The sequence below is a fragment of the Peromyscus eremicus genome, chromosome 4 (genome assembly GCF_949786415.1).
Source record: "Peromyscus eremicus chromosome 4, PerEre_H2_v1, whole genome shotgun sequence".
Classification (NCBI taxonomy): domain Eukaryota; kingdom Metazoa; phylum Chordata; class Mammalia; order Rodentia; family Cricetidae; genus Peromyscus; species Peromyscus eremicus.
The window spans coordinates 7,263,292-7,279,408 of NC_081419.1; the positions used below are offsets into that span (position 1 = coordinate 7,263,292).

The window sequence follows — 16,117 nt, forward strand, 5'->3', positions numbered from 1 at the left end:
ATAATCTACTTTCTATCATAACTAAGGAAAACTGCAACTATAACTATCTAGTCTTCAAGTTCATCAAAGACCCAGAAGAATGTAATATTATCTAACAACAGAGACATATGGCTACCTCAACAGTCACCCAAAGTTCCTCTGTAACATTGGGGCATCCATCTCCAGCCTACAGGCCTAGAGTATCTGGCACACTTTCCTATGAAGCAGGAATTTTGGACTGTCTTGCTTTGTTTTGGCAAAGTTCAGCAGTTACTTTCCTGCACGTCCTGCAGAATATCTGGCAGACTCTTCTGTGAAGCAGGAATTTTGAATGACTGTCCTGTCTTGTTTTGGCAAAGCTCAACAGTCTTTTTCCTGTGTGTTTGCATGTCTAATCTGCACAGCACATTGTCAGCAGTCAAAGGCAAAAACAGTTTCTTTGCCCAGTGGCTAACCTTGCCACAATGAAAGCAAATTCCATAAGGAGTTTCTTCGATGCCCATCATCTCTGAAGTAAATTGGTGCTGCCTGGAGCAGATGTGTCTCACTGTCATGAAAAGCCCTAAGTTAACAAAACATTTTAAATGTCATATTCTGTAGGTCTTTGAAAGGTTTGAAGACCATCTATCTAAAATATATCTCTATATGATCTGGAAAGCACACCTAACATATCTACAAATTAGATTGTTATAAATGACTAACCACTGACCTGTTTCCTGATTATCCTATATAGTTTATAATAACAACTTTCAAAAACTAGAAATTTACCTTACATTTTTAAATAAACTGCATAGTTACAATACCTTAAACAAGAACAGAAACATATATACAATATGTTGTAACAAAAAAAACCTTAAATTTTTATCAATATACGAAAATCCTTTAAACAAGAGTAGAAACATATATACAGTGTAACAAAAATAACTTTAAATTTGTATCAATATACTATATTCCCCTAAATGATAACAAACATCCACACCCTCCAAATAATCAAAAGCCTCCCATACTCCTCTTGGGAATGTGGACATTGTATTCTCCAAATTGCTTCCTGTTGTCTGTAGATGAAGTATCTTTAAGGTCCCAGCGAGAAAATTTTGAGATAATGACCAAGTCTTAAGAAGACCAGCAGTAACCTTTGCTGACAGATATAACCTCAAGGTTCAGGAGGTCTCGCCTGATCAAACCTGATCCATTATTAACCCTGAAGGAATCCACAGGTCTCCTGTGGGAACAAAACTCCAAAGCACTTTTTATTTCCATTTGGCAAATACATTTTTTTACTTTTTAAAAATGAAGGCATTCCTAAAGTGTATAGGCTGATTTATTTCAACAGTCCCTCTTTCAATCCCAGGTCTCTTTGAAGCTGTCCTTTGCTTTTCAACAATCAAAAAAATTCAAAATCAACACAATAACATACAGGACCCAGACTCCCTATGTATTTCCCATCTTATGTGGCTTTTTTCTTCTATACTACTTTTACAATCTCCTTAAAGACTTTATTTTTATATTTAAACTATTCATTTCTTTCTATGACTATACCCTTTTTCTTCTCTTAAGCCGACACACATTGTTAAATATACTGTAACCTGTTTAGAGGTTTTTCCATCTGGATCTCTTTTATTGTGTATCTCCAGCCTTTTTCGACCATATGAGCAAACCTTTAGACTGCTAACCTACACCTGAATCCTCCGCACATGGCTCTCAGCTGGCTCCACCTGCTTCTTGGGTCATGAAAACCAAGTGTGAAATTCATGGCCGTTTGGAGGTTTGTCTGACCAGGAACTGCATTCAACCTTCCTAGAGCTCCAGAATGCTGATGCTTGCTCTGTGGCAGGCGTTTTTACTTAGTTTTTTGTTCCTATTTATAATGTACTAGCTGCTCAAGGGCTCACTGACCAACAGAAACTGTCCAGTTGAAACTCTTAAAGGGGCCATATCCCTCTCTCTCTCTCTCTCTCTCTCTCTCTCTCTCTCTCTCTCTCTCTCTCTCTCTCTTTTTCGGCTTTCTCAGGCGCTGGGGATATTCAAGCACGATGTTGGTACACCAAAATGTTGTTGGTTGTTTTTGCTCTTTTAGGCGGCCTGCCACCCAGTTCCTAAATAAATACACAGAGGCTTTTCTTACTTATAAATGCCTGGCCTTAGCTTAGCTTGTTTCTAGACAGCTTTTCTTAACTTAGATTATTCCGTCTGTCTTTTGCCTCTGGGCTTTTCCTGTTCTCTTTCTTTTGTAAATCTTACTCTTACTCTATGGCTTGCTGTGTGGCTGTGTGGCTCGGTGTCTGGCCCCTGAAGTCCTCCTCCTTCTCTGGCTACTTTTTTCCTCCCAGATTTCTCCTTCTATATATTCTCTCTGCCTGCCAGCCCCACCCATCCTTTCTCCTGCCTTGCTATTGGCCTGTTCAGTTCTTTATTAGATCATCAGGTGTTTTAGACAGGCACAGTAACACAGCTTCACAGAGTTAAACAGCTGCAACATAAACAAAAGTAACACACCTTAAAATAATATTCTACAACAGATGCCTTCACTCAATCCAAGGCTGAGCCATGCAGGCCCCAACAGCCCACACCGCTAGTTCTCGGGTCCTAACTGGGTCACTGCCTGTGTTCCCTGCCATGTTTACCAGCCTACCCAATACCTCTATAAGCAGTATGTCATACTGCTGGGTGTTCAGCCAGCTACCCATGTCCTCCCTGGAGGATATGCACATACTAGGGAAGGCTGGATCTTTTTAACTTCCCTCAATGGCTCCATTCTGTGCCAACAAAGGAAACTGGGTCATGATCAGATTTCTCAAGAATAATTTATAAGTTGCTTTAAGATGAAGAAATTCAGCAGGTTTTACCATGATGCATTTAACAACTACCCAAGAACTTCCTTTACTAAAATGAAGAAATGGAACAGAAAAGAGGACACAGGACACAAGAGTCAGTAGTCCTAACTCAATAACAATAAAAGGGATTCTGGGATACCCAATGAGCTTAAGAACTTAACTGGTCCACATACACCAGCCGAGAAGAAGACCTGCCTGGTAGCACATCTGTGACATGAGGGATAGTATATGTAATAAAAAGAAACAACTGTTAAGATTACATATGAGTCCACGGAATAGATGGCTGTTTTGGTAAGGTAACTTTTACCTGCTGAGCCAACTCACTGTCCTGGAATTTTTTTAAGAATAGAATTGGAATGACCGGGTAAACTATTCAAAAAAACACAGAGTTCTCCTGGTTTACCTACTGACTGTACAGTAATGCCTGCTTACACAATGTTAGTCATTAAGGCCCTGAAATCTCATTTAGCAAAAATGGTTGAACTACTGTGATGGGTTTTTGGAGGAAGGATCTAGAAAACTAAGCTAACATGTATATTATACACTACCTAAAGTAGGTGGATCAAGAAACTGTAGCAAACACACACAGGTGGAACTGTGGCATGAACTCCAAGAAGAAACCACCAATCAGGAAGAGTTGTCCCTAGGGAGAAGGGAGTGGAAAGGGCAGTGAGTGGAGAAGCAGGGGTACTGGGGTTTCAATAAGCCTTTCAGTACTTGGTGATTTTTTAAATTAATGTGCATGTATTATGCTGATAAAAATTCTTTTCAGATTTAGGTCTTTAAAAATAGGGTTTGCTTATTCAGAAAACAGCAGCACTTACTTACACATGTTTTAAACTTTTATTACAGGTAGAACTAGCAACTGCAACCCTTTAGATCTCAGCATTTATAAGAAGCCTCAGGAAAAGCCCATAAGAACTACATGTAAGGATATCCAGCAGTTGCTTACCCGAGAGTCAGGCATACACTGCAGCCATTCGTGCTCAGGAAACAAGGTAAAGAAAGGAGATTAAGAAGAAGCCACAGCCTAGGACAGCCAGAGGACTCAGGAGCTCAGTATGGAATCAGTAAAAAATAAAATGGGGGCATTTAAAAGTAATTTTTCATCTCATTGGCTATATAAATCAGTGTCAAGGAAGAAAGCTACAAAGTCACAGCTCTAATACCAAATATCTGCTGCAGAGGGAAGACTGTGACTTTGAAACACAGTCAAGTGGAGAAGTGCTGGGGCATCGTCCATCCTTGCCATCATTCCAACTTACCATGCGGGTGCTTTGGTGTTTCACTTGGCAAATGAATCCTGTGAGGGCAGAGTGGTGCTGGCTGAGCTTGCTCTCCTCCCAAATTCCCTCCCCAGGGCCCCCTAGCCCCCTCCCCACAGAAGGAACGCAACTAAAATGCAATTACATTAAAGAGTAGAGAGAAAAGATAACAGTGATGATGGGAAAACCAGGTCTGTTAGAAACTTCCAAGCATTCAGTAACCCTCGGGTGATAATGGTAACAAGAGCCAAGACCTTGGATTTCTGATAAGACACACGTGAGATCACAGGAAGCTGAACCGGCTATTCACAGAGTACTGTATTGAAAGGAAAATCCGTGCTGCTAAAATCACCCACAATTAAACCAAGAATCCCAGCATAAATGAGCTAACATTCCATGCAAGAGGCTAGGAAAGCAGGGAGGTGGGAACAGCTTAATAGTCAAAATTAGAAATTGGTGTGTTAAAACAAAAGAAAGCTAACTGTCACACTTAAGGCAGGGACTAAACCCCAGAGCTATTTTAAAAAACGTCAACAAAACAGGCTAAAAACAGAAGCCTCTCCTACAAAGGCAGGAAGCAGGTTACGTATGATCAGCGCTGAGACAAGTCTGACCACATTCACAACATGAACTCAAATTACAAGGTAAAAATGGAGTCCTGAATTACTCATTTTCACACTGCCCAGCGACCGCTCCAAAGGATAACACTCAGAAGGTAGACAGTCAAAGCCAGAAGGATCCCAGACCTCAGAGAAATGTCCTGGACATAAACTGTTTTCCTCATGCTCCCAGGGCCACCTGTGCAGCACCTATCAGACTCCCGAGAGCTCCTTCCCAGTCTAGTAAAGTAGCTCCAACCTGGAGGTTAACTCCACGGAGAGCAAAAGAAAATCCCTCCAATCCCATTTTATGAGGACATTGGTATTGTGTTCCTTTGCCTTGAGGGAAAAAAAATAACATTTCCTCCTACGTGAGTCTATTTTGAACAAAGAGCCTGTTGCTCCAGATATGTTAAAACCGGCTCCATTGCCGGCACTGGTGGTGCATGCCTTTAATCCCAGCACTCAGGAGGCAGAGGCAGGTGGATCTCTGTGACTTCGAGGCCAGCCTGGTCTACTTCTAGGACAGCCAAGGCTACACAAAGAAACCCTGTCTTGGGAAAAAAACAAAAAACAAACAAACAAAAACTGGCTCCAAATCCAACTTCAATTCTAGCGTCTGCTGCTGGCTGGAGCGGGAGGACCGCTCAGAGCCCGTGGACGGGAGGACCGCTCAGAGCCCGTGGACGGGAGAGCCGCTCAGCGCCCGTGGACGGGAGGGCCGCTCAGCGCCCGTGGACGGAAGGACCGCTCAGCGCCTGTGGACGCAGGAGCTCGGTGTGGAATCAGCAAGGAACTACACTGGGGTATTTTTTTTAAAAGTATTTTTTTTTTAACCTCTGGCTATTCAGTATCTACTTCTGAAAAACAAAAAGGCTGCCAAGTCACACCCCAGTGCCACACATCAGCCACAATGAACAGCATTTATGGGAAAGCTGGGCCTTGAAATTCAGTGGTATTGGGGCTGTTGGCCTCTGCCTAAGGCTGTTTAAAACCAGCACAAATAGAGATTAACTTATAAAAATGGTCATATAAATTTCTGTACACAGAAAGAAAGCTTTATCTCATGGATGCCACTGACAATCACACTGGAAATCTTGATTAATTTGACATCCACGTGGAAATGACTGTGGCACTTCCAACTGAGCTGTGACTGTGTGGTCCTCTGGCTTCTGTGATACAGTTCCTACATCTTACTGTTTCCTCTTTAATACAGAGTTAAAGCAAATCTTTGGCAAGTACTCATTTTGTATTTCTAAGAATCAGGATTTTTATCTTTAAAAATAACCCTTTAACAGTTGCATGGACACATATACACAGGTACAGGCATGTGTACATATACACTATACTTATACTTTCATGGGACAATTTTCATCACTTATTTCATTTATTATTTATTTTATTCTACTCACAGCCCCCAAAAGACTCCAATGTAGAACTGGGAGGCAAAGATCTACCTCCTAACACACATTTGCCCAGGGCTCACCTGGACTCCAGAGCTGGTCTGAGAGTAGGCATTCTGCATGCTCATCGGGGCTGGGCACTGAGAAGGGCCCGCAGAGGCAGGGAAGGTACAGAACACTTCAAGAGGGCTCAAAGGGATGGCGCAAAGCCATTCTGAGAGGAGGACCTTCAGCACCGAGGGCCTGGAGAAGCTCCAGACACCACAGAAGGCAGGAGAAGGGGCCTGGAGGTAGGAGTACTGAGTGATGTTTGAGGAGAACAACAGTTTGGCTAAAATACAGAAAGTATTCCTTTGGATAAGAACAGAAAGGTAGGGGAAGGAGGGAAACTTGACTTTTGGCGAAGTTTGGTATTAACTTGGCCATGGTCATGGCCATACCAGGTCATATGACCCACCATTTTGACAGCTTATTCTGCTTCTCAGTTACTTTAGCTCAACTTCAGCAAACAGAGTACCAATCACAGGCTAAGAACCATGAACAGCAAATACCAATGAAAAGGGAAGACCAAGCCAACGGTGGCTGTGTTAACAGGAAACTTCTCTGGCCAGCTCCTGCATTTCTTGTGTACATGACTTAGGGCTCTGAATGGCTGGGCTACTGGGAAAAACAGATGATGAGCTGGCAAAGGCTGGTTTAAATCAGGAGGTGGGTTTGAAGTAGAAGAGGAACCATTTGGTGTTTCAAAGGCCTCTCTTAGGTTCTTGGTGCTCAGCAAAACACTCAGTGCCCATGAGCTACACCCCAGGTGCATCACCCATGAGCACATACCAACCCTCTAATTCAAATACAGAATTTCCCCTTTATTCAAAAGCATCACTGAAATAGAGGACAAGATATGCAAATGGTTAAAGACTGGCTGGTAATCCTTCCCATAATGCTGGAGGTGTTGAAATGAGCATCTCACAGCAACTCTAAAAGAAAGAGTCATGTTCAAACATCCTGCTTTGGAGAAGCAGCGGTATGTGGGACCTCAGACCAAGCAAGGTAGGGGCAGGGAGCAGGGCCGGGCAAGGGGAACCACAGCTCTCTTTAAGTATGTGTCCAAACCCTAGAACTGTGTGTTTGTGGGGCGTAAGTAGGGGTTCACTCCAGCATGATGTGAGAAGGGACTGGTAAAACCAAAAGAAAAGAGGCTGGTGGAAGTCCATGATAGTCCAGGTCATAAACAAGGGTCTGCATTCAGGGATCGGCTTCTGAATTCCATCTAAGAAGAGCCAAGAAGAGCTGAAAATCATGCTATGTGTTGGACACAATTCTGAACATCATCTACTTTAATCCTCACCGTAAGAGGGAAGCCGAGCGCAGCTCCTGATTTAAGAGGCCAGTTTCTCAGTTCCCAGATCTTTCATTTCTTCTACATAGCCCAGGTCCTCTCACACTTACAAGCTGAATGCCTTTAGACCCCAAAGCATAGCCATACAAGGTATAGGCTGGATGAGAATTACCATAGGCCTCTTCCCTCACTTTGGGCCCTCTTGCTAAGCAGTTTCTGTTGGGGTAACATGACAACAGATGGCCAAAGCAGCTTATTTCTAGCACCCCTGTGGTGGGGCCCGAAGCTGGGACTGTCCCCTCAAGTCCTGGCCCTAGCTGCAAAGACCTAGTCACATTGGATCATCTTAACAGGTCATGGCTCAGACTGTGAGAGCATGCTTTATTTTTAGCCCACGCTGACTTCTCTTTCTTGGCTTGCAGTGCGGCTCTGCTTACCACTGTGTTAACATGGCTATAGTTTATGCGGCACTGTTGTGTTCACAGGGTGTAGCAGAAGACAGGGAAGGAAGGCCTCATTCCTTATCAGCCCAGCTACCACTTGCCCAAAGGTCAAAACACGGTTAGTGAGGAGAGTGTCCTGGCACTCTATCTCTTTCCTGGAGTCACTGTCTGACTTCAGACATGCAGGGAGTGTGAAGTCAAAGGAGACAGCTGAGGGCTGAGTGGAGCAGGCTCTGCAGTGGTATGCGGTTCAGGAGAGAGGTCTGGGCTTGGATGACACGGGGACAGCTGAAGCTCCCCAAGCTGGTATGCTCACCAAGGGAAGAAATGGTAAGAGGGGACTGAGGTCAGAACCTTGTAGAACCTCCACAGCCACGGTCACCAAATAAGTCAGAGTCAGAGAGTGGAAGGAGGCTCAGCCTGGGAGAAAGGCTTTCCGGATGTGAAGGATGGGCAGTGCCCAGTGCTGTAGCACTATCGGGCAGATGAGGGGAATGTCAGCTTCCCCGAGACACTGCGGACATCTAAGAGCAGTTCCAGGTCGGCTCCTGCACGGTGACAGGAGCAGTGACCAGCCTCCCACCTCCTCATCTGACTCACCTGGCTCAACTTCCCTCTAGATCAAGGCCCAAAGCCCTCTGAGACTGGCAACCCAGGCTTCCCCCAGCCTCCTCCACCACGTCACAGGGGAGTTGCCAATAGTGCTCCTAAAGGCATAGGGAGCAGCAGCACTTCCTGGACAAGAGTGTCACATTCACACATCTGCCGGCCTCAGGTGTCTGCCATGTCGTCGCTTTAGGTCTAGGTGGAAGAGCTGTCCTCTGCAGTGCAGCGCTCAGTGACCCTGTCTCACTGGAGATGGGAGAGTGAGAATGGTGACCTGTAAGGAGCCCTTCCAGGTCACACCCTACAGACAGCCCCTGCCTGGCAGTGGTGATCTCCTCCATGCCAAGGATTTCAGCTTTCACTTTGCTGCTGCAAGTGAGTCAAACTCTGGATCAATTCAGTAGGAAAAAGAGAATCACTTTGGGCATGTGCACAGGGCAAGCAGAACATGCGTGTGGCACATGGAATGTTAATAGGTGACTCCCCGACACTTCACAAATCCCATGGCCCAAATATCTCAGGAATAAGCCAGCCTCTTCCCAGGGCCATTCTGGTCATAAAGGAGATCTTGACAGCTTCCCAGCTGTTCAGGCTAATCCTGGGGTGCCCCCTTCCTACCGCTCCTCCCTCAGCATTCTATCCACAGTACCTCCTGGAGCCCTCTCCTCAGAACACACTTTGTATATCGCTCTATTCTCTGAGCCCCTGCCATACTCGTACACTTATTTCCAGATTCCGCCCTCACTCACTAACTGGCCCCTGGTTTCTAGTCCTGGTCTCCCTTTCTTTTTCTTTTTTTTAAGATTTATTTATTTTTATTTTATGTGCACTAATGTTTTTGCCTGTATGTATATCTGTGAAGGTGCCAGATCCCCTGGAATTGGAGCTACAGACAGTTGTGAGCTGTCATGTGGGTGCTGGGAATTAAACCCGGGTCCCCTGGAAGAGTAGTCAGTGCTCTTAACCGCTGAGCCATCTCTCTGCACACATCCCCCCCCCCCCTTGGTCTCCATTTCTCCTAATTTGTTTTCTACACATTAGTAGCAGTGATTAAAGAACCCAAAAAGCAAGAGTCACTAAACAGACTGTGTCCATCTCCTGTTCAGAGCCTTTCTGACACTTAGAATGGTATTTGGCCTCTCTCCCAGGCTGAGCTAGTCACACTGAACTTCGGGTCCCTTAACAACACCAAGTTCCTCCTGTGTGCCTGGGCACCAGCTAGCGCCATCCCTTCATCCTCTGTAGTTGCTCTTGCTCTCATCATTCAAGCCTTGGCATAAAGGGCCTCCTTTGGGGCACTCCCCTGAGTGTGCAAAAGCTGCCATCCTCCTCCATCTACACCTGCTAGAGTCTGATTTTACTCCTGTCTCGCTGCTCCTTGCTCACTCTGTGCCAGCCAGGAAGCACATGCTAATTTCTAAGAATGGGATGTGTCTTTCCCAGACAACATGAAAGCCATGAGCACAAGGCCTGAGCCATGGCCTGGAGGAGACATTCGACAGGTATTTGATCTGCAGAATGATTGAGGGCTACAAGGTGATTTCCTGTGTGCTCAGGAATCAGAGTTGGCTGGAACAGCTTCTTGCTTAGGCCTCACGGATTGGAGGCGGCAGTATTCCAAAGTGGCCCCACCTCTGGAATAAATCAGTCATTGCTTGTGTTTTCCAGGCTGACCATGACTCCCCGTTTATGGATTCAGCCAGCATTTATCTAGATCCTATTGTGGGCAGGCTCCCAGGCTCCCCTGGCCCAGCTATGGCCTGGCTGACCAGAACTAAAGGCAGCACACAGTTCAGCCAGGCAGCAGCCTTCCTCCCATGACTAGACACTGCTGCCTTACCTTCAGGCTTCCCAGATACCCAGGGTTTCAGTGCACTCTCAAGGACAACACTCAAGAGGCAAAGCATGCTCAGTGGCCCAGCCACGTGCAGTGGGTCAGACACTTTGTAAGCAGTATACAGCCCTACCTGCATGGGCCTGACGTCACCACACCTTCCACCATCACAAGTGCCCACACAGTGGCGACCAGACTATAGGGTCCAGCAGGACCAGGCTGTGTCCCACTGGTGCTGTCTTCCTTCTCTCCCTCACATTTCTATTCCCTAGAATGTTGTGTCTTCCCACATTCTGTCTTGGCAAGTGGCCTTCTGTAGCCAGGGAAGCAGCCCGGCTGCCAGCCCTTAGACGAAGTGGGATGGTTTCTTAGAAAAAGAGATGACTGCGGCCCCCAAGTCTTCTGATCATTAGTAGGATGGGACTGCAGTTCCTTACATTCTGTCAGCCACACACCCCGAGGTGGCAGAGACAGCAGTCTGAGGTGAGTGGTTGGTCCAGGCTCCCCAAGTGTGGGGGTTCATTTTCACTACAGCAGAGACCCAAAACTGCAGGGCCCAGTCCAGTAAGCCACACGTGACAAACTACACAGTTCTAATGCTGCCCTGGCCTGACACTGTCCACAGCCCTAGCAGCAGACAGCACCCTCTGGGTACACTGACGACACTTCACTGAGAGTCCTGCTTGTCCCCGGGTAGGTCAACTTTCTGTGCAGGACTTGGAAATAACCTCAGCTACTTCCATTTTACTCACCTGTACCTCCCCAAGGAGCTCCCCCCACCACAAGTCATAGCATTGCCAAGAAGGTCAATGCACACAAGAGTCGAAGCTCAGCCCTCTGGGTGCCTGCATGGCTCCCGGCAGCCCAAGAACAGTATCAGCATCTCAATGATGGAAAAGTCATTTTAAAAAGAATCTCCAAAAAACTTCTGAAAAAAGCCTCACTGCTGAGATGGCCTTAGAATCACAGGGCTGGCAGTGACTGCAGAGACAGAGCTTCCAAATTTGCTTTGACCTCCAAAACCATGGCTCATCTGCAATTCACCCAGAAACCCCAGATGCAAACAGGCTGCTCTGGTGGAGGCCAGGTCACCTGGTTGGCACCTTCACCCCTCTCCTGCAGCTCTGGATGGTCCCTAAGACAACTCGAAGGGGCTCCACAAAGCACTGACAGAAACCCACTACTCCAAGTCAACTGTCCAGAACAGAGATGGGAAAGGAGGCCCAGGCTCTGAATGGCCTATGAACGGAAACCTGGTTCCCAGACTCCAGGCTGGCACTTCTCACAGCACTCTGCTCCAGCCAGGTGTCTTGCAAGGCTCATTTTCGATTGCCTACAACACAATCCTTATACATCTAAAAGGACCCTGAGCCAGTCAAGTAGGAAACAGAGTCCAGTCCCAGACTGGCAGAAACAAAGTCAGAAACCAGTCAAAGAAACATGTCTAGCAATTCCATACAGTTCTGTCAGTTCTGGGGCCATAAACAGGTCTTGAAAGGCCTGGGCTGTGCCCCTGTGAGAGATTCTGGACCAGGCAGGCCAGGAGGTAAACACTAATGAGCTATGGAAATAGCAATACTTCTCCCATGTCAGGCACTGTGCCAGCTAAGGAGGATAAAGAGGTCTGAGATATTTTTAAAGTATTTTTACAGCAGAAAAACTTTCCTACAGACTCAATTATATAACTATCAGACTCCACCCCTGAGCTGAAATTATCCAAGGCCTCAGGATGAAAAAAAAGAGGAAGCAAAAGGAAAGAAATCATTTTTTCCTACATGAGGGTCACAGGTCTCTTCAGAGAACTCTGAGCTATAAGGCAGTGACCCAGGGCAGCTGCAGGCCATCAATCCCCAAACCTTCTCAAGGGCAATTTTGAGCCTGCCAGAGACAAAAAAACTGGCCAAGCCAGGGCAGAAGTCACATGCTGAGCCCAGTCAGCACAGATGATGTTGACAGGTCCAGGAAGAACGGTTGAGGACTTCCAAACCCAGCCATACTAGCACCCTCCCCAATCCCTGGGACCCAAGTGGGGCTGGGGTCCCTGAGGCTGTGGGGATGCCCAGAGAATCTCCTTAGTTCCCAGTTTACTGTCTTTAACAAAGCACACATTCAGTGAGAGAAGCCCAGGGCTTAAGCCACGTAGACACTCGGCAAGTACAGGATGGCCGGAATCAAAAGGTCAGACTGGGGGACATTAACTTACAGCCCAGGTTTTTGTCAGCCTGAAGATGGGAGCACTTTGTAATGCTGATACCACAGACATGAGAGAATGAAGGTTGTTGAGTTCTAGAAGTTTCTGGGGAAACAAAAAGATATGGAATATATTATTTTGCTGCCATAGACAACAGAACAAAAACATGCTTGAGTGTTGCCAAATGTTGTCATATTTATGAAATTCAGTTACACTTAAAATATCTCACATAGAAAACATAGTTCTAGGAAGTTCATAGGAAACATATGCTCTTTCCCTCCCATTTTTTCAGAAGGTAAGTCTCCATCTAAAAAATACTTGCCAGTTTTCATACTCTGACTTGTTTGACTGCTGGACAGAAGCCGGGCCTGAGACCGGCTAATCCCTTTACGTTTTTATAGCTGACCCTGAACAGGCTTCTGTGAGAAGACCCCAGTGTGCCGACCGCACTGGCAGCTCACACAGCGGTTACCTTAACCCTGGATGGGAAAGAGGCCAGGGAAGATGTTATCAATCTGTGTAATGGCTCTCAGCTGGGAAGGCAATCTCAGGATTCCCAGGCCCTTGACTGTGAGCCTTTGAGCCAGACCCCAAATGAGTGAGGACATACGGTGTCACTTCAGTCTCAGAGCAGTTCTTTACCACAGAGGGCCACAGAAAGAGACAGCAGAGAGTCAGGGCAGGAAGCTAGCTGTTCTTGTTTTTCATGCTGAGGCATACTTGCTAATGGATGGGTCCTGTTTCTCACTCCTAGTGGGCAGTGAAGCCTGGCTTAGCAACAAGACTCAATGGACACAATCCAGCTCCTTCTTCTTGTGTTCCTTTGGCACGTTACCCTGGCCTTCTGCATTTCAGTGTCCCCAGAGTTAAAGTCAGGGTGGTGACGATGGCATCTGGCCACCTGAGGTGAACATGTCAACTGCCCAGCTGGGCAGGTCTCCGTCTTCTCTATCTGGAAGGCTCGTCCCCACTCTCTCACTGGTTGTCTTGCGTACCTTCAGCCTCAGGTAGCCCTCCCCTACAGGCCTTTTCTAATCGTGTTCTCAAATGCCTGTGTCCCATGTGTGTCCTGTGAGAGCAGAGACAAGTGCTATCGACCACCCCAGACCTGTACCTTGCACAAAGCCTAGCACAGTAGGCATGATAAATAAATCAATAAAAGCCTTTGGGTCTGACCCTACAGCTCTGCTCCTACTTGGAAACAGGGCCCTGACCACACAAACCTAGTGTTTCATTTCAGACATCTTGTAATACTCTTTGATTATTTCCTGTGTGTAAGAATAGATGCTCCCAGGGAGATTTCAGCTGAGCATCTGAATTGCTGTGCCTGCTACAGACTTTCCTTCCAGTGGCAAGGCCTCTCAGGGATTACCTAACCTATCCCTTTCTCTTTTAGAGACTGGAAAACCAAAGCTCAGGGAGGGAGGGGCCTACCAAAGTCACACATGGTGCACAGCCAACATGACAAGCCTCACTAAGGGAGAGGGCAGAGACTATGGGGTCGATTTGGACTCCTTTGGGTGGGGCTATGCTCACTTCCAAACAGAAGCCCTACAAGGACTGAGGCATACCCAGCATCCTCTTCTGACCCACCCTCAAGCAGCACAAAACCCAGCACCAATCCCAAGTGTTTCTGGAGAATCCACAGGACAGTGACTCTGCCCCTGACAGAGTTAGAGACTGTTTAAGCTTCTGGGGATGGGAGGCGCAGCAGCCCCACTGAGGGTGCATATGGCTGTGAGTCCTGCTCTGCTGACTGGCTGGAGCCCTACGCATGGACACTCATCTCTCCTCACCACCCCTTCCTGCTGTACAAATGGGACGACAGCCTTCAGTACTGAAGTCAATCACTCTGGCACAGGAGCTGCCACACAGCCTGGCACCGGCGGGCCTTGAGTCCAGGCAGCTTTGCTCTAGGGTCATGGTGGGAGGACAACAGATGTGCACCTACAGGAAGCCATGAGCCAGGCAGAACATGCTGCCAAGGAGAGTCTGGCAGGCCCACGTAGTGGGAGCACAGTACTGCTCCTGAGCGTGACAGTGGTCCAGGAAAGTCACAGCACGGCATAGATGAGAAGAGAGGAGGGGAAGCTGGAGCCTGATGAGCAGCATGGACAGAGCCCATGAGAGGGGCGCAGGGTCAACTGGTCCAGGCCTTCGCTCAGAATGGGTGTGAGGGCCCTGTTGATACACCTGTGCAGGACATGACGAGATCAAGGCACGGGGCTAACCTGTCAGCCCCTAGCACTGGCAAAACTCAAAGGAGAATGGATGGATTCCAGGGACCCCTGGGCCATGTGCAGAGACTGAAGTTCAAGTAAGGGGAATAAGTGGCCATAGAATTATGAGATGGGAAGGGGGCATATTTCTCAGGCTCACATAAAGTGTGAGCAGCCAGGCGGATCTCACAACTGGCTCTGCCTGGAGAGGTCCAGCCACAGCCTTCCACCTGTGATGGGGACCCCTGTCCCCATATCTAGCAGGCCCAAGGCAAAGCACCTGCCAAAGTTCCGAGGAAACACATTTTGAGAAATAAACAAACAGCTTACCTTGGCTATTTTCACAAAATGGCTCAGGATTTCTGCCCTTATTTTTAAAGTCTGTGCTGTTAGAATTTCTCGTACGACCCAAAAACTGACCTGTAGAGTCAAACACACACACACATACACACACACACCAGAGAAGTGGTTAAAAGCCAGGCTGCCCAGATCACCCTTTGCCCACCATCACTGTAGGATTTCCACTAGGCCAGGCAGCTTTGAGAACATGGCCTAGGGTCACATGAGGGGGACAGTTCCTTATGACTCCCAAGCCCAGATGGGCCCCGTGTCTGCCCTGCCTCCTCTAGCATACACAATGCAGAGAAGAGAAACAGACACTGTCCTCATCATGCAGAGCAGCACTGGGCCCACTACACAAGCCAGTGTCTCTTCAGGTGCCTCAGGAAGGATCCAGGTGTGGGGAGAAGATGGGTGGTAGAATGGACAGACAGATGGAAATATGGACAGAAGTTCAAAGAGAAGTGTCTACTGACCACACCTTCCATAAGTCCACACTTCCAGCCAAGCCCAACACAAGGAGGATTTTCTGATATCTGCTGTCATACCAAATGTCACTTTCTAAAAGAGGCTTGCCAATAATACAAGATGTAGAGTCCGACTAGGCCTGAGGGGCATGAATCTTCTAGAGGGGCATGGGCCAGCCATGAAGGTATCTTTAGTGTAGAACTGTATTCATGCAAGGCCTCTCACTTACACCAACAACCTCCTGGGCCCTGAGTCTGTTGGTGGCACCAGGAAAGTGTCTATCAACACGAGGCTCACTCAGCCCAAGGAAACACAGGAAGCAGCCTGCCAAAGGATGCTAGAGAGCGCTTAGTGCTTCTCGTTGATGCCTCATTAGCATCAGGACAGCATGTCGGAGAGATGACACACAGAGAACAGTCATGTGCACAGTGGGAAAGAAGGGGAGATGTGGAAACCACTCACTTGACAAGAAAAGAGATACTGAAGGACAGCCTGAAGTTAACAAAGCAAGCTTGCTGTACAAGAACACACCTTCTCCTGACTAAAATACTGTTGCTTCACAAATAGAAATAGATACTGAGAATAAGCAATTGGCCATTTT

General features: G+C 47.1%; 1 protein-coding gene across 7 annotated transcripts in view; it reads right to left on the reverse strand.

Annotated features, from left to right (window-relative positions):
• Ralgps1 (Ral GEF with PH domain and SH3 binding motif 1) overlaps positions 1-16,117 on the reverse strand; it is a 245,358-nt gene that overhangs the window by 132,549 nt on the left and 96,692 nt on the right. For 4 of the 7 annotated variants that reach the window (XM_059260103.1, XM_059260106.1, XM_059260104.1 and 1 more), the window contains exons 6-7: positions 15,040-15,129; positions 12,503-12,595 (exon numbers count right to left, since the gene is read on the reverse strand). In XM_059260103.1, coding sequence (XP_059116086.1) covers positions 12,503-12,595; positions 15,040-15,129 — 183 coding nt within the window. The remainder of the gene's footprint in view (positions 1-12,502; positions 12,596-15,039; positions 15,130-16,117) is intronic. The other 3 variants (XM_059260107.1, XM_059260105.1, XM_059260108.1) reach the window with 1 other exon arrangement.